General features: G+C 43.3%; 1 protein-coding gene across 4 annotated transcripts in view; it reads right to left on the bottom strand.

The window, feature by feature from the left end:
- The window catches only part of LOC141103381 (coagulation factor XIII B chain-like), a gene marked incomplete in the record, with an annotated part of 968,440 nt that overhangs the window by 498,589 nt on the left and 449,348 nt on the right, over positions 1-20,503 (bottom strand). For 3 of the 4 annotated variants that reach the window (XM_073592895.1, XM_073592896.1, XM_073592893.1), the window contains 1 exon segment: positions 11,557-11,718. In XM_073592895.1, the coding sequence (XP_073448996.1) occupies positions 11,557-11,718 (162 nt within the window). 4 annotated transcript variants of the gene reach the window in all.

The raw sequence follows: 20,503 nt of genomic DNA, 5'->3' as shown, positions 1-20,503 counted from the left end.
GGTAGAGGGGGGGGGGGGGGGGGCTTGACTTCAGCACAGCGTTCAGTGTGCTCAGATGTTCAACACTGCCGGCTGCAAGGCTATAGAGGCACACTTTACAGGTACACACAGCCTTTGGAGGGACACAGAGCTGACGGTCGCATGTAAGGTGGGACACAGGCATTCCCCTAGGCAGCATTTACTAAGGTAACACCAGACTGGGCATTTGGTAGCAAGGCTTTTGCCAGACTATATCGCTCAGCAGTCAGTGTTCATTTTGTGATACCTCCACCTTGTTGCTTTGCACTATGGGTAGAAGAGGTTCAAATACCCCAAGAACCAGAGACTCTAGGGGATCTCGTTCAGGTTCTGAGGACTCCCTTTCTGCAGCACCTTCACCCCCTTGGGGGCCAGGGACTGCTAGTCAGGGAGAGCCGTTGGGGTCAGGGGCTACACCTGCTTCTGGCACTTCAGCCCCTGTATACATTACACAGGAGGTGTTTTTCCTCAACCATTTATGGTCTAGAGGAAAGATTAATGGCCGTGGTAACATCTTCACTCAGTGGAAGAAAACGCACTAGGTCTTCCTCTGTTACCCGGGACCCTCAGGAGAGGAGCTCTGGGATAGGGGAGAAAAATCCCTTTGAGAGGATCGGGATGGGACGGATGATTCCTTCTCTGAGGAATCAAGTGGAGAAGGGCCCTCTTCGCTTCTCAGGATGAGAAAGTCTTAGTACAGATCCTTGCTGGATTGGTCCGCTCCACATTTAAAGTACCCGTAGCTAAATCAGTTAAAGAACCCTCTATTTCTTTGAAATCACTGAAACCTCCTCAAACACCACATGCTTTTCCTGCTCATAATTTACTTGAAAAAGCTCATTTATTCTGAGTAGGATCACCCAGATAAACGTTTTATTCTGCCTGAAAAAGTTTTCAACACTTTATCCTATGGAAGAAATGTTTATAAAGATGTGGGGGATACCGGCCGTTGATGCCGCCATTTTCTCTGTAGTCTGACTTGTCCTGTAGACAATGCTCAGAGGCTCAGGGATCCCATGGCTAAAAGGATGGAATCCCTATTGAAGGATATTTTCTCCTTAGCAGGTTCAGTAGTTCAACCTGCAGTGGCAGCGATCGGAGTCTGTCAATACTTAGAGACCATGTTAAGCAGGTCATCAAAGTTTTACTTGAACAGCAGGCCAGCGGTTGGCTAACCTTCCAGCGGCCTTACGTTTTGCTGTTTACGCCATTAGAGATTCTATCAGGCAAACCCCTCGTTTTTCACTTGGGTTGGTGCGTATGCATAGAATCTTATGGTTGAAAAATTGGTCAGCTGAAGCAACATGTAAGAAACCTCTGGCTGGATTTCTATTTCAGGGTGCAAGGTTGTTTGGAGAAGACTTGGATAATTATATTCAAAGGTTCTCTAGTGGGAGAGCACTCTTACCTGTTAAGAAGAGGAGTAAGCGTCCCTCTTTCAAACAGATTCTTTTCCCCAGTGCCAGGGGCATCAGCCTCTGGGCAGTTGCGACGACCTTCTCCGTCTGGGTCAAGAAACAAGAGTCAAACCCCAGAGACAAAGAAGTCCTGGGGGAAGAAGCTTGCTAGACAGGACTCTAGGGCCTCTTTATGAAGGGGCACCCCCACTCGATCGAGTGGGGGAAGACTGCTACAGATCTCAAGAGCTCTGACAGGAGGATTTCAGGACAGATGGGTAATCTCCACGGTAACCTTAGGTTACAAACTGAAGTTCCAAGAGTTTCCCTCTCCTCGTTTCCTCAGATCATGTGTCTCCAGAGAAGAAGCAGTCGCTCCTTCTAGCGTTAGAGCGACTTTTGTCGCAAGAGGTCATTATGGTGGTTCCCGCGAAGGATCAAGGATTGGGTTTTATTCCAACCTTTTTATGGTCCAAAAGGCCAAATGGGGATGTCAGACCCATTCTGGATCTAGGGATCTGAATCGATTCCTAAGGATTTGGTCCTTCCGCAGGGAATCAATTTGGACAGTAGTCTTCATCCGGCAGGGAGGAGAATTTGCTGGCATCGATAGACATCAGAGATGCATATCTGCAGGTGCCCATTTTTCCTGCTCATCAGAAGTTTCTGCACTTCGAGATAGGAGGGCGTCATTTCCAGTTTGTGGCTCTGCCTTTCGGGTAGCCACTGCACCTTGAGTGTTCACAAAGATCTTGGCTCCTCCTCTGGCCAGATTAAGGGCTCAGGGTATAACTGTCATAGCATACCTAGACGAACTGCTCTTGATAGACCGGTTGGTAGCCTCGTTGAACGGGAACTTGAGGACCACAGTCAGGTATCTGGACCACCTAGGTTGGATCCTCAACCTAGAAAGATCTTTCCTAAAACCAGTAAGAAAACTGGAGTATTTGGGTCTGATCATAGATACAAGCCAGGAAGAAGGTATTTTTACCTCAGGCAAAGATCACTGCCCTAGGGGAGCTGATTCTGGTAGTCAGGACCAAGAAGGGTCCTTCTGTCCGCCTTTGTATAAGGCTGCTGGGTAAGAGGGTAGCTTCGTTCGAGGCAGTTCCCTATGCTCAATTTCAGTCAGGACTGTTGCAACACAGTATCCTGTCAGCCTGGAGCAAGAGGGTTCAGGCATTAGATTTTCCGATGCACTTGTCTCAGGCAGTGCGTCAGTGCCTCAATTGGTGGTTAATACCCGAAAGCTTGCAGAAAGGGAAATCCTTCCTACCGGTCACCCGGACGGTGGTAACAACGGATGCCAGTCTTTCGGGTTGGGGAGCAGTTCTGAAACAGTCTGCGGTCCAAGGGGTATGGTCCAAGACCGAGAGGTCTCTAACCATCAACATTCTGGTGATCCGTGCGGCATATCTAGCCCTAAAGACCTGGACTCTCAGGCTACAGGGTTGCCCAGTCAGGATCCAGTCCGACAATGCCACAGCAGTGGCTTATATCAAATTCGTGGCAGGGACAAAAGATCCTCTTGCATACAGGACAGATGCGTTGGCGATTCCGTGGCATCGGTTCTCACTGGTTTCTGCATTCCTGCATATTCTGCTACTGCCACGATTCCTTCACAGGATCAGGCAGGAAGGTCGGTACTTCTGGTAGCCCCCACTTGGCCCAGGAGGACTTGGTATGCGGAAATAGTAAGGATGACCGTGGGTTCCCCGTGGACCCTACCGTCACACCCAGACCTGTTATCTCAGGGTCCAGTGTTCCATCCTGCCTTACAAACGTTAAAATTAATGGTTTGGCTATTGAAACCCAAGTTCTGAAGAGCCGTGGGGTTTCAGGTCCTGTGATATCTACCTTGATCAATGCAAGGAAGCCAGCTTCCAGAGTAATTTATCATAGAGTCTGGAAAGCTTATGTATCCTGTTGTGCATCCAGGGGTTGGCATCCCAGAAAATATGTCATAGGTAAAATTCTTGATTTCTACAATTGGGACTAGAGATGAAGCTGGCCTTGAACCATCAAGGGCCAAGTCTCGGCCTTATCAGTATTGTTTCAATGGCCACTTGCTTCGCATTTTTTGGTCCGAAACTTTATGCAGGGGGTGACGAGTCTTAATCCTCTGGTTAAGGCACCCCTAAACCCCTGGGACTTGAACTTGGTTCTGTCTGTTTTACAGAAACAGCCCTTTGAACCAATACGTCAGATTCCTTTGGTCTTGCTGACAAGGAAGTTAATTTTTCTGGTAGCCATCTCTTCTGCTAGAAGAGTATCAGAATTGGCAGCTCTTTCCTGTAAAGAGCCTTATTTGATTGTACACAAGGATAGAGTGGTATTGTGCCCTCATCCTAGTTTTTTACCGAAGATGGTTTCAGATTTTCATCTAAACCAAGACATTGTTCCGCCTTCCTTTTTTACAGATCCCTGTTCTTTGGAAGAAAGGTCACTACATTCTTTGGATGTAGTAAGAGCAGTCAAGGCCCATCTGGAAGCAACTGCTCAAATTCGCAAAACAGATGTTTTGTTCATACTGCCAGAGGGTCCCAATAGAGGACAGGCAGCGTCAAAATCTACCATTTCTAAATAGATTTGACAATTGATTATTCAGGTTTATGGTTTGAAACAGAAGATTACTCAGTTTCAGATCAAAGCACATTCCACAGGAGTTATTGGTGCTTCTTGGACAGTGCATCACTGGGCCTCTATGGCTCAAATCTGCAAGACCGCAACCTGGTCTTCAGTTCAGACATTCACCAGATTTTATCAGGTGGATGTGAGAAGGCATGAGGATATCGCCTTTGGACGTAGTGTGCTGCAGGCAGCGGTACAGGATCCTCAGGTCTGATTGCACCCTACTTGGTTGTGGTTCCCCTCCCCTCAGGTAGCATTGCTCTGGGACATCCCATCAGTAATTACTGAGGCTCGGTGTCCCGTGATGTTCGAGAAAGAAAATAGGATTTTTTATGACAGCTTACCTGTAAAATCCTTTTCTTTCGATGGACATCACGGGACACAGAGGTCCCTCCCCTCTTCTAATACACTTATATTGCTTGGCTATAAAACTGAGGTATCCCTGCAAGGGGAGGGATTATATAGGGGGTTGAACTTCCTGTTTAGGGTGTGACCAATCACCTAGTGATACCTATATAACCCATCAGTAATTACTGAGGCTCTGTGTCCCATGATGTCCATCGAAAGAAAAGGATTTTACAGGTAAGCTGTCATATAAAATCCTATTTTTTCGTTCAGCCCACAGGCTGCATGAAAAAAAAGTTTACAATATATGCCCAACAAGGACCAGCAACGTACTGGTATGTTGCTGGATTTTGAGTGGTTATAAGAGAATGATGCCTGCAGGTTTAGGTATCATCTTGGTATCATTCCTTTCAGCCAGCGGTCGGCTTTCATGTAAAAGCAATCCTAGCGGCTAATTAGCCTCTAGACTGCTTTTCCAAGCAGTGGGAGGGAATGCCCCCCCCACCGTCTTCCATGTTTTTCTCTGGCTCTCCTGTCCCAACAGGGAACCTGAGAATGCAGCCGGTGAATCGGCCAGCTGACCATAGAGCTGATCAGAGACCAGAATGGCTGCAAACATCTCTATGACCTAAGAAACCAGAAGCTACAAGCATTTTATGACTTAAATTTCACCGGATGTAAACAGCGCCATTGGGAAAGCATTTTATCACACCGATCTTTCCCTGAGATCCTTGGCCCTAAACCAATCATGTTTTTGGATAAATGGAGATTCCACCAACTACAACGCTTCCTAAGCTCCTTTACTCATCCGCTAAGAGGTCTGCAAGATTTAAATAGCATTGAAGAGATATTCCACCCAGAAGGACCCCCCTCTACATGGAATTTCTCTATTCTACAAAGCTCTTATTGCTCTTCAAAATCCTACCTACCTGCCATTCCTGGTTAAATGGGAAATGGATCTGGATTCTCCCCTCACAGACAACCAAAAGGATAAGATCCTACAGCTAGCTCACACATCCTCTCTTGCTTCTAAAATGGCAGAAGTCAACTATAAATTACTCACCAGGTGGCACTACACCCCAGCCAAACTTCACCAAATGTTCCCCGCCAGTTCCCAATTGTGCTGGAGGAACTGTGGGAACAAAGCCACTCATGCACATGTCTGGTGGTCTTGCCCACTCATTCGACCGATTTGGGCCGACATTCGCAAACTGATAATACAGATCTCAGATGTCAATCTACCCTACGACTATTGGACTATTCTTTTTCATGCCACTAAAGATCCCATTGGCTCATAAGCGCTCAATCATTCCTCATCTGTTGAACACCGCCAAAGCCTTGATTCCTACTCTATGGGGCCAACCAACAACCCCGTCCATAAAAGTTTGGCTACAAAAGGTAGATGAAGTTCATCTCATGGAGGATATTACCCACAACATTAGAGGCACCTCTAAGAGACATTCAAAAACTTGGGCTCCCTGGCTAAAATTCCAGTCCACCTCCTCCTATAAGGACATTATAATGCAAACCCCTTAAGATTATTTATCAAGCATTGTTATGTAAATTCTTCTTTTACTAGTTAAATCTTTAATGTTTTTGGTTTATTTTTCTCTTTTATGCCATGACAGATACAATTTTCAGTATTCTTAAACGTGATGACATGCATGCCAACAATCCCTTCCTCTCTATCCCATACCCTACCTACCATCTCTCTTCCTTTATCTATTTTCCTTCCTATCCTCTATTCCTCTCTAACCCCCTTTTACTGTTTGTTTTTTTTTTTCCTCCCTCCTTTCGTCTTTTTTTTTTTTTTAACTGAAGCAACGTTTTGGATCTTTTTTTTTTTTTTCATACTTTGATTCAGATGCTCGCATAGATGGAAGGCCCTGTCTAGTTAGTTACTACATTTGCTAGTCTCTCCCTCTTTGTATTTCCAGGGGCAAATATTAATGGTTTTTGTACAAACTATGTCAACTTTCGAGCATTGGAACCTATGTCATTTTTCTCCAAGAGTGTATATTACCTGTTATATGTATATCCTTTCTCTATTTAACTTTAATAAAAATGTATTAAACAAAAAAAAAAATCACACCGATCTTGGTGTGGTCAGATGCTTTGAGGGCAGAGGAGAGATCTAGGGTCTCAATTTTTTCAAAAAAAGAGTACCTGTCACTACCTATTGCTATCATAGGGGATATTTACATTCCCTGAGATAACAATGAAAATGATTAAAAAAAAAATGAAAGGAACAATTTAAAAAGATAAAAAAGCAAAAAAATAAGAAAGAAAAAAAAAAAAAAAAAAAAAAAAGCACCCCTGCCCCCCCCCGGTCTCGCGCAAAGGCGAACGCAAGCGTCGGCCTGGTGTCAAATGTAAACAGCAATTGCACCATGCATGTTAGGTACCACCGCGAAGGTCAGATCGAGGGCAATAATTTTAGCAGTAGACCTCTGTAAATCTAAAGTGGTAACCTGTAAAGGCTTTTAAAGACTTTTAAAAATGTATTTAGTTTGTCGCCACTGCAGGTTTGTGCGCAATTTTAAAGCATGTCATGTTTGGTATCCATGTACTCGGCCTAAGATCATCTTTTTTATTTCATCAAACATTTGGGCAATATAGTGTGTTTTAGTGCATTAAAATTTATAAAAGTGTGTTTTTCCCAAAAAAATGCATTTGAAAAATCGCTGGGCAAATGTGTGAAAAAAAAAAAAAAAAAATGAAACTCCCACCATTTTAATCTGTAGGGCATTTGCTTTAAAAAAATGTATAATCTTTGGGGGTTCAAAGTAATTTTCTTGCAAAAAAAAAATTTTTTCATGTAAACAAAAAGTGTCAGAAAGGGCTTCGTCTTCAATTGATTAGAAGAGTGGGTGATGTGTGACATAAGCTTCTAAATGTTGTGCATAAAATGCCAAGACAGTTCAAAATCCCCCCCAAATGACCCCAGTTTGGAAAGTAGACACCCAAGCTATTTGCTGAGAGGCATGTCGAGTCCATGGAATATTTTATATTGTGACACAAGTTGCGGGAAAAAAGACACTTTTTTTTTTTTTTTGCACAGTTTTCACTAAATGATATATTGCTCAAACATGCCATGGGAATATGTGAAATTACACCCCAAAATACAGTCTGTTGCTTCTCCTGAATACAGGGATACCACATGTGTGAGACTTTTTGGGAGCCTAGCCGCGTACGGGACCCCGAAAACCAAGCACCACCTTCAGGGTTTCTAAGGGTGTAAATTTTTTATTTCACTCTTCACTGCCTATCACAGTTTCGGAGGCCATGGAATGCCCAGGTGGCACAAACCCCCCTAAAAGACTTTATTTTGGAAAGTAGACACCCCAAGCCATTTGCTGAGAGGTATAGTGAGTATTTTGTAGACCTCACTTTTTGTCACAAAGTTTTGAAAATTGAAAAAAGAAAAAAAAAAAAAAAAAAAAAATTTTCTTGTCTTTCTTAATTTTCAAAATTAAATGAGCTGCAAAATACTCACAATTCCTCTCAGCAAATAGTTTGGGGTGTCTACTTTCCAAAATGGGGTCATTTGGGGGGTTTTGTGCTATCTTGGCATTTTATGGCCTTCGAAACTGATAGGTAGTGAGGAGTGAAATCAAAAATGTACGCCCTTAGAAATCCTGAAGGCGGTGCTTGGTTTTCAGGGCCCCGTACGCGGCTAGGCTCCAAAAAAGTCCCACACATGTGGTATCCCCGTACTCAGAAGCAGATTAATGTATTTTGGGGTGCAATTTCACATAAAACCATGGTTATATCATTTAGTGACAACTTTTTGTATTTTTTTTTTTATTATTATTCACTTGGGACAAAAAAAAAATTTAAAAAACATGCCTCTCAGCAATTTCCTTGGGGTGTCTATTTTTCAAAATGGGGTCATTTGGGGGGGTTTTGTACTGCCCTGCTATTTTAGCACCTCACGAAATGACATAGGCAGTCAAACTAAAAGCTGTGTAAATTCCATAAAATGTACGCTAGTTTGTAGACGCTATAACTTTTGTGCAAACCAATAAATATACGCTTATTGACATTTTTTTTCACCAAAGACATGTGGCCGAATACAATTTGGCCTAAATGTATGACTAAAATTGAGTTTATTGGATTTTTTTTATAAAAAAATAAAAGTAGAAAATATCATTTTTTAAAAAATTTCGGTCTTTTTCCATTTATAGCGCAAACAATAAAAACTGCAGAGATTATCAAATACCATCAAAAGAAAGCTCTGTTTGTGGGGAAAAAAAGGACTTAAATTTAGTTTGGGTACAGCATTGCATGACCGTGCAATTAGCAGTTAAAGCGTCGCAGTACCCAATTGTAAAAAGTACTCTGGTCAGGAAGGGGGTAAATCCTTCCGGGACTAAAGTGGGTAATGACACCCCCAGATTGGTTCTCAGATCGCAGTGCGAACTGTGACTCGCACAGGAATCAGATCGCATGGGGGTGACACCCATGCGATCCGATTCCAGTGCAGGAAAAAAGTCCCTGTATTATTTTCCTGCGAATCCAATGCCAGTTCAGCCATACAACTGGCATTGCACAGACATTGCATGCGATCGGCACTGCAGTTCAGATGCGAATCACATGCAATGTCTGTTCGCACAAGTGTGAACCTGGACTTAAAGATTCTTTGACGACTGGCTTGGTACCAGTAGATTTAAAAATCCATTTTACATAAAGGCAACACAAGACCAATGTGGTACCTATATTTAAAAAAAAAAAAGGATCAAGGGCTTTTCTTGGCAACAACAGGTTTGTAAGTTTAACCTCTATATGTTAGAAATTGATTAAAAAAAAAAACACAACAAAGAGTTTCTGCTAGAAAACCATATCGTAAGCAAAACTCACACCACACCACAAAAGCGCATGCATAACATTAATGTGGCTTTTACATTGCACATAGCATGATCAGCAGTATGTTGCAATGCATTATAGAACATCAGAATGTGATGCACTGCTGGAAAATATTTATTTTCAGTGCACACCAAGGCACTGAACTAAACACAAGTCAAATTACCATGTTCTTGCTTTGGTACTGCTCTGGGCAACGCAGTCACTGCTGCTAGTGTGAACGAGCTCTTAAAGTGGTAGTAAAGTCTGCTCTTCCACTTGTACCGAAGGGTAAGCCTATAATAAGGTTTACCTGTAGGTAAAGTGAATATCTACTAAACATGCACCGTTAAGGAAATATTCACACTTGTAGCGGCCAATGACATCACTGATGCATGCGCAATGCGCTCTGAATGGATGGCACACTCAAGTGTTTCATCTATTCAGAGCACTGTGCCATGATCATGACTCCTATGTACATGCATTGGAGTGATGTCATCGAGGCCAGGCCATTCAAGCGGCAAGAGCACATGAACCCTGAAGGAAGACAGAGTGAAGGTGGAAGCCCTGTTAACGGTGACAGCACGCTGCTGGATATATACACTTTGCAGGTAAATCTGCAGTGCATTATGACATTAACACTATGACATTAACCTGCCATTTTTTATTTATTTTTTGAAGAGACTTTAATACTAAAGGTCTATAGGCTTAGAAAATTAAATTTGTAAATAGACAATAGGCTTATAAGCAGAGGTTAACGGTTTACTCTCTGAATGGTCTAAAGTTGTTTGGGATATACCTTAAGGTTTAGTGTTGGGACCATTACTTTTTAACCTGTTTATAAATTATGTACATACAGTTTAGGATTAACAGCACCATATTTGTGTTTGCAGATCATACAATGTATGTACAGTTGTGGTATACAGTTCCTACAAGATGTTTTGGACTTACAAGCTGTAGATGCACCTTTTAATTGGGCATCTACTTGGAAAATTAGGTTTAATGTTGATTAATGTAAAGTTCTGAACTTGGGAGAGAAATCCATGCATAGATTTAAGGGCTCATGCATACTGCATCTCAAAAAAGCTCAAAGAGGCTGCTCCTATAGGCTTTTGAGCTTTTTAGAGCTCTCATTTTTCTACCTGGAAACTCCCCTCCATGTTGGCTAATGTTTCCATGCACACGCTGGCTTTTTCAGGCTATTACAGGCATATGCTCTTACAGGAAGAAAAAAACCCCACCAAAGGCACATTTCTGAGAGGAGCTTTCGAACAGAAAAGACACCCAAGTGCCCAAAATTGTGCAAAAAAGCATGAGAAACACGAAAAAGCCTATGCTCAAAGAAGCTCAATAAAAACGTGCAAGAGAACACAAACTTCTTCAAGCTATTAGGCAGAGAAAAAAGCTCAAATGTCTGTAAAAGCAGCTTTTTCTTTGATCTGCAGTGTGTATGAACCCATAATAAAATCTAGGGGGAATACTACAGTACATATGAGTTTGTCAATAACAGAAACCACTGCACTTTACTGTGTGGTTAGTGTGAACGGGCCCGTAGTAGTGATTAACCCTTGGAGTATCTCACCAAAACTTAAAATCAAGCAGCCAATCACACAAGCAGGAAATTACATTTTTGGAGGCATTCTGTACACCATCTGTGTACAAAGCACTTCCAGGTTGCCATATTGCATTGAATTTCAAAGAAAATTATAGCGCTGCAGACTGAAAAAGATAGACCATTTTATTAATATTAAATTACAGCTTGGCTTGTATAGCAATTATATATGCTTTCTTTTTTTCTATATTTTTTCCACAAAAGTGGTGTTACACTTTAACACAGAAGCGCATTATAGCCACCTTTTATATATATATATATATATATATATATATATATATATATATATATATATATATATATATATATATATATATATTTATTTTATATTTTTTTTTTTTAAATGTCTAGTACACAGAATATGAATGTCTACCAATATATTTATAATACTGTAGATTGTTGATCCAGGGAGTATCTGATTGCCTAGAGGATCAAGAAAGATTCTTCCCGTTTTGGAGCAAATGGGACCATACTTTATAAAGTTTTACCTTCCTCTGGGTCTACCAACCTGCTTAACTACATACAGTAACTATATAAAGGGTTAATATGAAGGCCTGAAAGATAGATCCAAGCTTACAACAAATTCAAGAACTGTATATTTTTTCATTGAAGGTTAATTTCTGGTTATGCAGTTTTCATCACAGTTTGTATTTTCCAGCTTTAGGACAGTTTTTGTTTCCAGTACACTATGCATTTTTTGGATGTACGTACTTCTACAGGTTGGAAAGGTTGAACTCCAGCCATAATGAAAGCATTGGATAGAGCTTGAGCCTTCTAGGGTCCCATTTTCTTGGCATTTAAAATGGATAACGATACCAAATGGTACTCTTATTTCTTCTCTTTCTTCAGTTTGTATTTGTGTACAGTAAATTTCTGTGGAAGGGAATTATATATATTAAACTATGTGTATATATAAACTTTAGTCATTATACATACAGTATGTACACAGAAATCTAAAAAAGAAAGCCGCTATTGTTTAAAATACACAATCTTACTTTTGCTATGTTATTATTACACTCCAGTATTATATTTGTAATATCTTTTACAGACACATCTATAGTTTTAGGGTTGAAGATAAGCCATGCACTGGACTTGTAAGTATATTGCTGTATCAGTAGTCTAAAGTGGTTGCAGGAGCTGAGGTCAAAATCCAGGCAAATTGCCACCTTGAGGCCTTATTATGGCTTATGTGACTTATGTAAAAAATGTAACTTTAGGAAAACTTGAGGTAATTGTAGCCGTATTACTACACTTGCAAAAAAGAATCATTGAGTACTGTCCATGATACTTTTTTATTAGCACCAACAGCCAAATGTTGAGGACAAGCTTTCAGGACGTGTCCCTGTCTTCAAGGTCCAGGAATTACTAATACACAAATTTTTAGCAAAATGTTAAGACAATCTGAGGGAAAAAACACACAACCAAACACAGCAATGGTAATTAAAATGGGATGGTTAATGAGATAAGACAGAGAAAGTTATAGGCTCGGGGTGGACTAATGCCGCGTACACACGGTCGGACTTTCTGGGAAACTAGGTCCGATGTACTTGCCGCCAGACTTCCGGTGGACTACCGCCGGACTTTCTGAATGGACGGACTTGCCTACACACGACCGGACTTTCCGGAATCCGGTCTGCCCGACAGACTTTCAGAATGAACGGACTTTCCCACACCCGGACAAGTCCGTTCATTTTGAACATGACTCGGGTACGACGGGACTAACAAAGGAAGTCAATCTCGCTGCTTCTATCGGCGAGATTGAAACCTTGCGAGCCCCGGCGCAGGCATCCCAGGCCCTTAGGTCTGGTATGGAACTGTAAGGGGAACCCCCATACGCCGAAAAACCGGCATGGGGGTCCCCCCAAAATCCATACCAGACCCCGATCCAAGCACGCAGCCCGGCCGGTCAGGAAAGGGGGTGGGGACGAGCGAGCGTCAGGTGACCACGCCCCCTAAAACGTCACAGTCCCAGCATACCCAGGGACTGTGACATCATAAGGGGGCGGGGTCTCCGCCTATATAAGTCACAACGGAGCCCTCAGAGAGCAGTCCAGCCGGAGAGAGCGTCGTGTCAACATCTGGAGAAGAGAAGACAAGAAGCCCAGAAGTCCGGACCTCCGCAGGCAAGAGAGAAACCTGAAGACAGTGGAGGAGCCGGCCGAAGAACTGGAACACCGGGAGAAGAGGACGGAGAGCGGAGAAGAACCAACCGGACGCCGGGAGAAGATGAACCGGAGGGACCCCCGAAGCCAGAAGAAGACCCCCCAAGCCGGAGGAAGATCCCCCCCGGAGCTGTTTAATAAATTTTAAAAACCTGTGTAGTGTGTTTTATTATTGACACTTTTTCCCCTAGGTGAATGGGTAGGGGTACCATGTACCCCATACTCATTCACATAGGGTGGGGGGCCGGGATCTGGGGGCCCTCTTATTATAGGGGGTTGTCGGGAAGAGGCCCTTGTCCTCATCAACATGGGGACAAGGTGCTTTGTGGTGGGGGGCCCCGCAGGGCGCTCCCTCCCCCAAAGCACCCCCCCATGTTGAGGGCATGTGGCCTGGTACGGTTCAGGAGGGGGGGCGCTCGCTCGTCCCCACCCCCTTTCCTGACCGGCCAGGCTGCGTGCTCGGATCGGGGTCAGGTATGGATTTTGGGGGAACCCCCACGCCGGTTTTTCGGCGTAGGGGGGTTCCCCTTACAGTTCCATTTCAGACCTAAGGGCCTGGGATGCCCCCTGCGCTCGCCGCAATAGGAAAATTTGTTTTTCCTATTGCAGCGAGCGCGAGATGTAGTACCCTGCTCCTCCATCGTATCTGGTCCGTCGGACCAGCATACAGATGAACGGGCTTTCCGTCAGGAACTGAGTACCGGCGGAGTTACGATGTAAAGATTTGAAGCAAGTTTCAAATCTAAAGTACGTCGGATCTCCGACCGAAACGGTCCATCGGAAGTCCGATAGAGACCACACACGGTCGGATTGTCCGCCGGATTTGGTCCGGCGGACTTTTGTAGGCGAAAAGTCCGACCGTGTGTACGCGGCATAACTGTCACAGAGGAGAGAGGGGCTGTAACACTGTTAGATAATGATTTAGAAAACCAAGGTCTACATTTAGTCCATAATCTTGTGTCAAATAGAATTATCATTCTTAGTTCAAAAGTTTTCCTTTCCTGAGTGGTTCTGAAGTTCCCCTTAAGAACTAAAACCTTCATGTCTTCTATAGTGTGGTCGGTTTGTGAAAAATAATGCCCCACACAGGTGTGCAGAAATAATCTTCCTTATATTCCTTAACCACTTAAGGACAGGACCATTATGCTGCCTAAGAACCAGAGGACTTTTTACAATTTGGCACTGCGTCACTTTAACTGCTAATTGCGCGGTCATGCAATACTGTACCCAAACGAAATTTGCGTCCTTTTCTTCCCACAAATAGAGCTTTCTTTTGATGGTATATGATCACCTCTGCCGTTTTTATTTTTTGCGCTATAAACGGAAAAAGACCGAAAATTTTGAAAAAAAATGATATTTTCTACTGTTTGTTATAAAAAAATCCAATAAACTCAATTTTAGTCATACATTTAGGCCAAAATGTATTCGGCCACATGTCTTTGGTAAAAAAAAAAAAAAGTCAATAAGCGTATATTTATTGGTTTGCGCAAAAGTTATAGCGTCTACAAACTAGGGTACATTTTCTGGAATTTACACAGCTTTTAGTTTATGACTGCCTATGTCATTTCTTGAGGTGCTAAAATGGCATGGCAGTACAACCCCCCCCCCCCCAAATTACCCCATTTTGTAAAGTAGACACCCCAAGGAAATTACTGAGAGGCATGTTGAACCCATTGAATATTTATTTTTTTTGTCCCAAGTGATTGAATAATGACAAAAAAAAAAAATATTTACAAAAAGTTGTCACTAAATGATATATTACTCACACAGGCTCATTTTGGAAAGTAGACACCCCAAGCTATTTGCTGAGAGGCATGGTGAGTCCATGGAATATTTCATATTTTGACACAAGTTGCGGGAAAGTGACAATTTTTTTTTTTTTTTTTGCACAAAGTTGTCACTAAATGATATATTGCTCACACAGGCCATGGGCATATGTGGAATTGCACCCCAAAATACATTTAGCTGCTTCTGAGTATGGGGATACCACATGTGTGGGACTTTTTGGGAGCCTAGCCGCGTACGGGGCCCGAAAACCAATCACCGCCTTCAGGATTTCGAAGGGTGTAAATTTTTGATTTCACTCCTCACTGCCTATCACAGTTTCGGAGGCCATGGAATGCTCAGGTGGCACAACCCCCCCCCCCCCCAAATGACCCCATTTTATAAAGTAGACACCCCAAGCTATTTGCTGAGAGGCATGGTGAGTATTTTGCAGCTCTCATTTGTTTTTGAAAATGAAGAAAGACAAGAAAAAACATTTTTTTTTTTTTTCTTTTTTCAATTTTCAAAACTTTGTGACAAAAAGTGAGGTCTGCAAAATACTCACTATACCTCTCAGCAAATAGCTTGGGGTGTCTACTTTCCAAAATGAGGTCATTTGGGGGAGTTTTGTGCCACCTGGGCATTCCATGGCCTCCGAAACTGTGATAGGCAGTGAAGAGTGAAATCAAAAATTTACGCCATTAGAAAGCCTGAAGGCGGTGCTTGGTTTTCGGGGTCCCGTACGCGGCTAGGCTCCCAAAAAGTCTCACATGTGGTATCCCCGTACTCAGGAGAAGCAACAGAATGCATTTTGGGGTGTAATTTCACATATTCCCATAGCATGTTTGAGCAATATATCATTTAGTGACAACTTTGTGCAAAAAAAAAAAAAATGTGTCTCTTTCCCGCAACTTGTGTCACAATATAAAATATTCCATGGACTCGACATGCCTCTCAGCAAATAGCTTGGGGTGTCTACTTTCCAAAATGGGGTCATTTGGGGGGGTTTTGAACTGTCCTGGCATTTTATGCACAACATTTAGAAGCTTATGTCACACATGACCCACTCTTCTAAGCACTTGAAGACAAAGCCCCTTCTGACACTTTGTTTACATGAAAAAAAAAATTTTTTGCAAGAAAATTACTTTGAATCCTCAAACATTATATATTTTTTTTAAAGCAAATGCCCTACAGATTAAAATGGTGGGTGTTTCATTTTTTTTTCACACAGTATTTGCGCAGCGATTTTTCAAACTCATTTTTTGGGGAAAAAACACATTTTTTTAAAAATTTTAATGCACTAAAACACACTATATTGCCCAAATGTTTGATGAAATAAAAAAGATGATCTTAGGCCGAGTACATGGATACCAAACATGACATGCTTTAAAATTGCGCACAAACGTGCAGTGGCAACAAAATAAATACATTTTTAAAAGCCTTTAAAAGCCTTTAAAGGTTACTACTTTAGATTTACAGAGGAGATCTTCTGCTAAACTTACTGCCCTCGATCTGACCTTTGCGGTGATACCTCACATGCATGGTGCAATTGCTGTTTACATTTGACGCCAGACCGACGCTTGCGTTCGCCTTAGCGCGAGAACAGGGGGGGACAGGGGTGAACAATAAAACGACAAATATTATTTTTTATTTTATATTTTTTTTTTTGTTACACTCTTTTTGTAACTAACTTTTATAACGGTAACCGGTTCCAGGTTCGGGTCTCTCAAAATGCGATGGCATCTTGGGAGACCCTGTGAAAGTGTGTCCTAGTCTGTGCAATGCTCTACCCTACGCCAATACTCAACTAGTGTATGGTAGCGTTCAAAACATTCACCAATGCAAAGACCAGGATTGTCAGGACAGGAGGGACAATAATAGCGGGTGTCACGCCTATATCCACGCTTGCTGCAGACACAACATCTTTTTTGGGGGGGTTCGCTGGGTAGGGGTAGGACATGTCGGGAGGACATAAAGAAAATGCCTCTCATGCAGCCGACTGCATTTGGTTGGGGATGTGAATGGGGGAAGTACGGGCGCTGCAGAAGTGGTGGGTTCCCAATTAGGATTGGCGAATGCAGCAGGAAGGGCATTATGGGCACGACGGCCTGTGTTTGTCTTCTTGGTGGCAGCGGGACACTACTTGTGCTTGCCACCTCACCAGCTTGAACTGCACTTATGGGACTCGCCATGTCACCAAGTGTTACTGCAGTGCTGGTTTGACTACGACCGGGGTGTACTAGGCCGCTGGTGCTTGCCAGTTCACCAAAACGCTACCAAAAAAACTGTTAGCGATCGCAGGGATCAGGCCTGACTCTGCGAACGCTGCAGTTATGCGTTTAGTGTTTTGTAAGGGTCAGTGATCAATCGATACTGCACTTGGGTGGGCAGGGCTGGGCTGGGCTGGGCCGGGCGGAGGGGCAAAACGCAGGTGCTAGCAGGTATCTGGGCTGATCCCGCTAACATTGCGTTTTTGAGAACCCTAAACTGCTGGGGACGCTAGTATAGATCTGATCGGATCAGATATTGATCCGTTCAGATACTATACCACTAAGGGAGGTGTACGGTGCGTACGTGGGTGTTAGTGGTACTGGCGCTAACCTGACGCTGCTTGGGGCTGGTGCTTACCAGTTCACCAAAATGCTACCAAAAAAACTGTTAGCGATCGCAGGGATCAGGCCTGACTCTGCGAACGCTGCAGTTATGCGTTTAGTGTTTTGTAAGTGTCAGTGATCGATCGATACTGCACTTGAGTGGGCTGGGCTGGGCGGAGGGGCAAAACGCAGGTGCTAGCAGGTATCTGGGCTGATCCCGCTAACACTGCGTTTTTGGGAATCCTAAACTGCTGGGGACCCTAGTATAGATCTGATCGGATCAGATATTGATGCGTTCAGATACTATACCACTAAGGGAGGCGTATGCTCCGTGCGTGGGTGTTAGCGGTACTGGCGCTAATCTGACGCTGCCTGGGGCGACGCATATCACCGCCGGGCGATCAGGGGGCTAAATCTTTATTAGATAATGAACGGCGGGTGCCCTGACACTATAAAAAATAAATGAACTAACCAGCGTCACCCGTAGTGGTTATACAGTGATCACTGGTGAAAGGGTTAACTAGGGGGCAATCAAGGGGTTAAAACCTTTATTCGGTAGTATATGGGGGTCCCTGTGGCTATAAAACGCTGACGGCAAACCTAAATATTTATGTCCCTAACTAGCGTCACCAGCGACACTAATACAGCGATCAGAAAAATGATTGCTTAGTGACACTGGCGACAGGGGGTAATCAAGGGGTTAAAACTTTATTAGGGGGGGTTAGGGGGGTACCCTAGACCAACAGGGGGCTAATACTAACTGCCCTACCACAGTAACTGTCACAAACTGACACCATGCAGTAATCAGAAAAAAAAAAAACTGCTTGGTGTCAGTGTGACAGGAGGGGGGGGAGGGGTGATTAGGGGGTGATCGGGGGGTAAAGGGGGGTGTTATGTGTGCCTGGCATGTTCTACTGTGATGTGTTGTGTTTTACACTTACATTGCAGTCTTCTCTCCTTGGCGCCGGAACGGAAACTGCTGAGCCGAGGAGAGATGACATCACATCCTCTGCCTCTGTGTACTACACAGAGGCAGGGGAAGATCCTCATTGGCTGGGAGCGATCGCAAGGGGGGGCCACGATCGGATGGCCTCCCCCTCATCTCTGATCGCTCCCACACCAAAGGCGACCGCCTCAGGCACCGGGGGGAGTCCGATCGGACCCCCCGCCCGCGGGAAGGCAAGCACGTACCAGGTACGTGATTTTGCCTGCCCGTGCCATTCTGCAGACGTATATCTGCGTGAGGCGGTCAAGTGGTTAATGGTGTGTCTGTGCAAATGCATCCTTTCACTTTGTTATATTGCAGCCATTTGCTAAAATCATTCATTTATTTTCCTCATTAAATGTACACACAGCACCCCATATTGACAGAAAAACAGAATTGTTGACATTTTTGCAGATTTATTAAAAAAGAAAAACTGAAATATCACATGGTCCTAAGTATTCAGACCATTTGCTCAGTATTTAGTAGAAGCACCCATTTGATCTAATACAGTAATGAGTCTTTTTGGGAAAGATGCAACAAGTTTTTCACACCTGGATTTGGGGATCCTCTGCCATTCCTCCTTGCAGATCCTCTCCATTTCTGTCAGGTTGGATGGACAGCCATTTTTAGGTCTATCCGGAGATGCTCAATTGGGTTTAATTTAGGGCTCTGGCTGGGCCATTCAAGAACAGTCACTGAGTTGTTGTGAAGCCACTCTATTATTTTAGCTGTGTGCTTAGGGTCATTGTCTTGTTGGAAGGTAAACCTTCGGCCCAGTCTGAGGTCGTGAGCACTCTGGAGAAGGTTTTCATCCAGGATACCCCTGTACTTGGCCGCATTTATCTTTCCCTCAATTGCAACCAGTCGTCCTGTCCCTGCAGCTGAAAAACACCCCCACAGTATGATGCTGCCACCACCATACTTCACTGTTGGACTGTATTGGACAGGTGATGAGCAGTGCCTGGTTTTCTCCACACATACTGCTTGGAATTAAGGACAAAAAGTTCTATCTTGGTCTCATCAGACCAAAGAATCTTATTTCTCACCATCTTGGAGTCCTTCAGGTGTTTTTTTAAGCAAACTCCATGCGGGCTTTCATGTGTCTTGCACTGAGGAGAGGTTTCCGTCGGGCCACTCTGCCATAAAGCTCCGACTGGTGGAGGGCTGCAGTGATGGTTGACTTTCTACAACTTTCTCCCATCTCCCGCCTGCATCTCTGGAGCTCAACCACAGTGATCTGTGGGTTCTTCTTTACCTCTCTCACCAAGGCTCTTCTCCCCCGATAGTTCAGTTTGGCCACACAGCCAGCTCTAGGAAGGGTTCTGGCTGTCCCAAACGTCTTCCATTTAAGGATTATGGAGGCCACTGTGCTTTTAGGATCCTTAAGTGCAGCAGAATTTTTTTTGTAACCTTGGCCAGATCTGTACCTTGCCACAATTCTGTCTCTGAGCTTTTCAGGCAGTTCCTTTGATCTCATGATTCTCATTTGCTCGGACATGCACTGTGAGCTGTAAGATCTTATATAGCAGGTGTGTGGCTTTCCTAATCAAGTCCAATCAGTATAATCAAACACAGATGGACTCAAATTTAGGTGTAGAACCATCTCAAGGATGATTAGAAGAAATGGACAGCACCTGAGTTAAATATGAGTGTCACAGCAAAGGGTCTGAATACTTAGGACCATGTGATATTTCAGTTCTTTTTTTTAAATAAATCTGCAAAAATGTCAACAATTCTGTGTTTTTCTGTCAATATGGGGTGCTGTATGTACATTAATGAGGAAAAAAAATGAACTTAAATGATTTTAGCAAATGGCTGCAATATAACAAAGAGTGAAAAATTTAAGGGGGTCTGAATATTATCCGTCCCCACTATATATATATATATATATATATATACATACACACACACACACACACACACACACACACAATCTCACAAAAGTGAGTACACCCCTCACATTTTTGTAAATATTTTATCATATCTTTTCATGTGACAACACTGAAGAAATGACACTTTTCTACAATGTAAAGTAGGGAGTGTACAGCTTGTTTAACCGTGTAAATTTGTTGTCCCCTCAAAATAATTCAACCCACAGCCATTAATGTCCAAACTGTGGGCAAAAAAAATGAGTACACCCCCAAATGAATATA

This window comes from Aquarana catesbeiana, linkage group LG07, assembly GCF_042186555.1.
Source record: "Aquarana catesbeiana isolate 2022-GZ linkage group LG07, ASM4218655v1, whole genome shotgun sequence".
Taxonomy (NCBI): domain Eukaryota; kingdom Metazoa; phylum Chordata; class Amphibia; order Anura; family Ranidae; genus Aquarana; species Aquarana catesbeiana.
The sequence above is the reverse complement of the archived record's forward strand: the minus strand, read 5'-3'. Positions and strand labels throughout refer to the sequence as shown.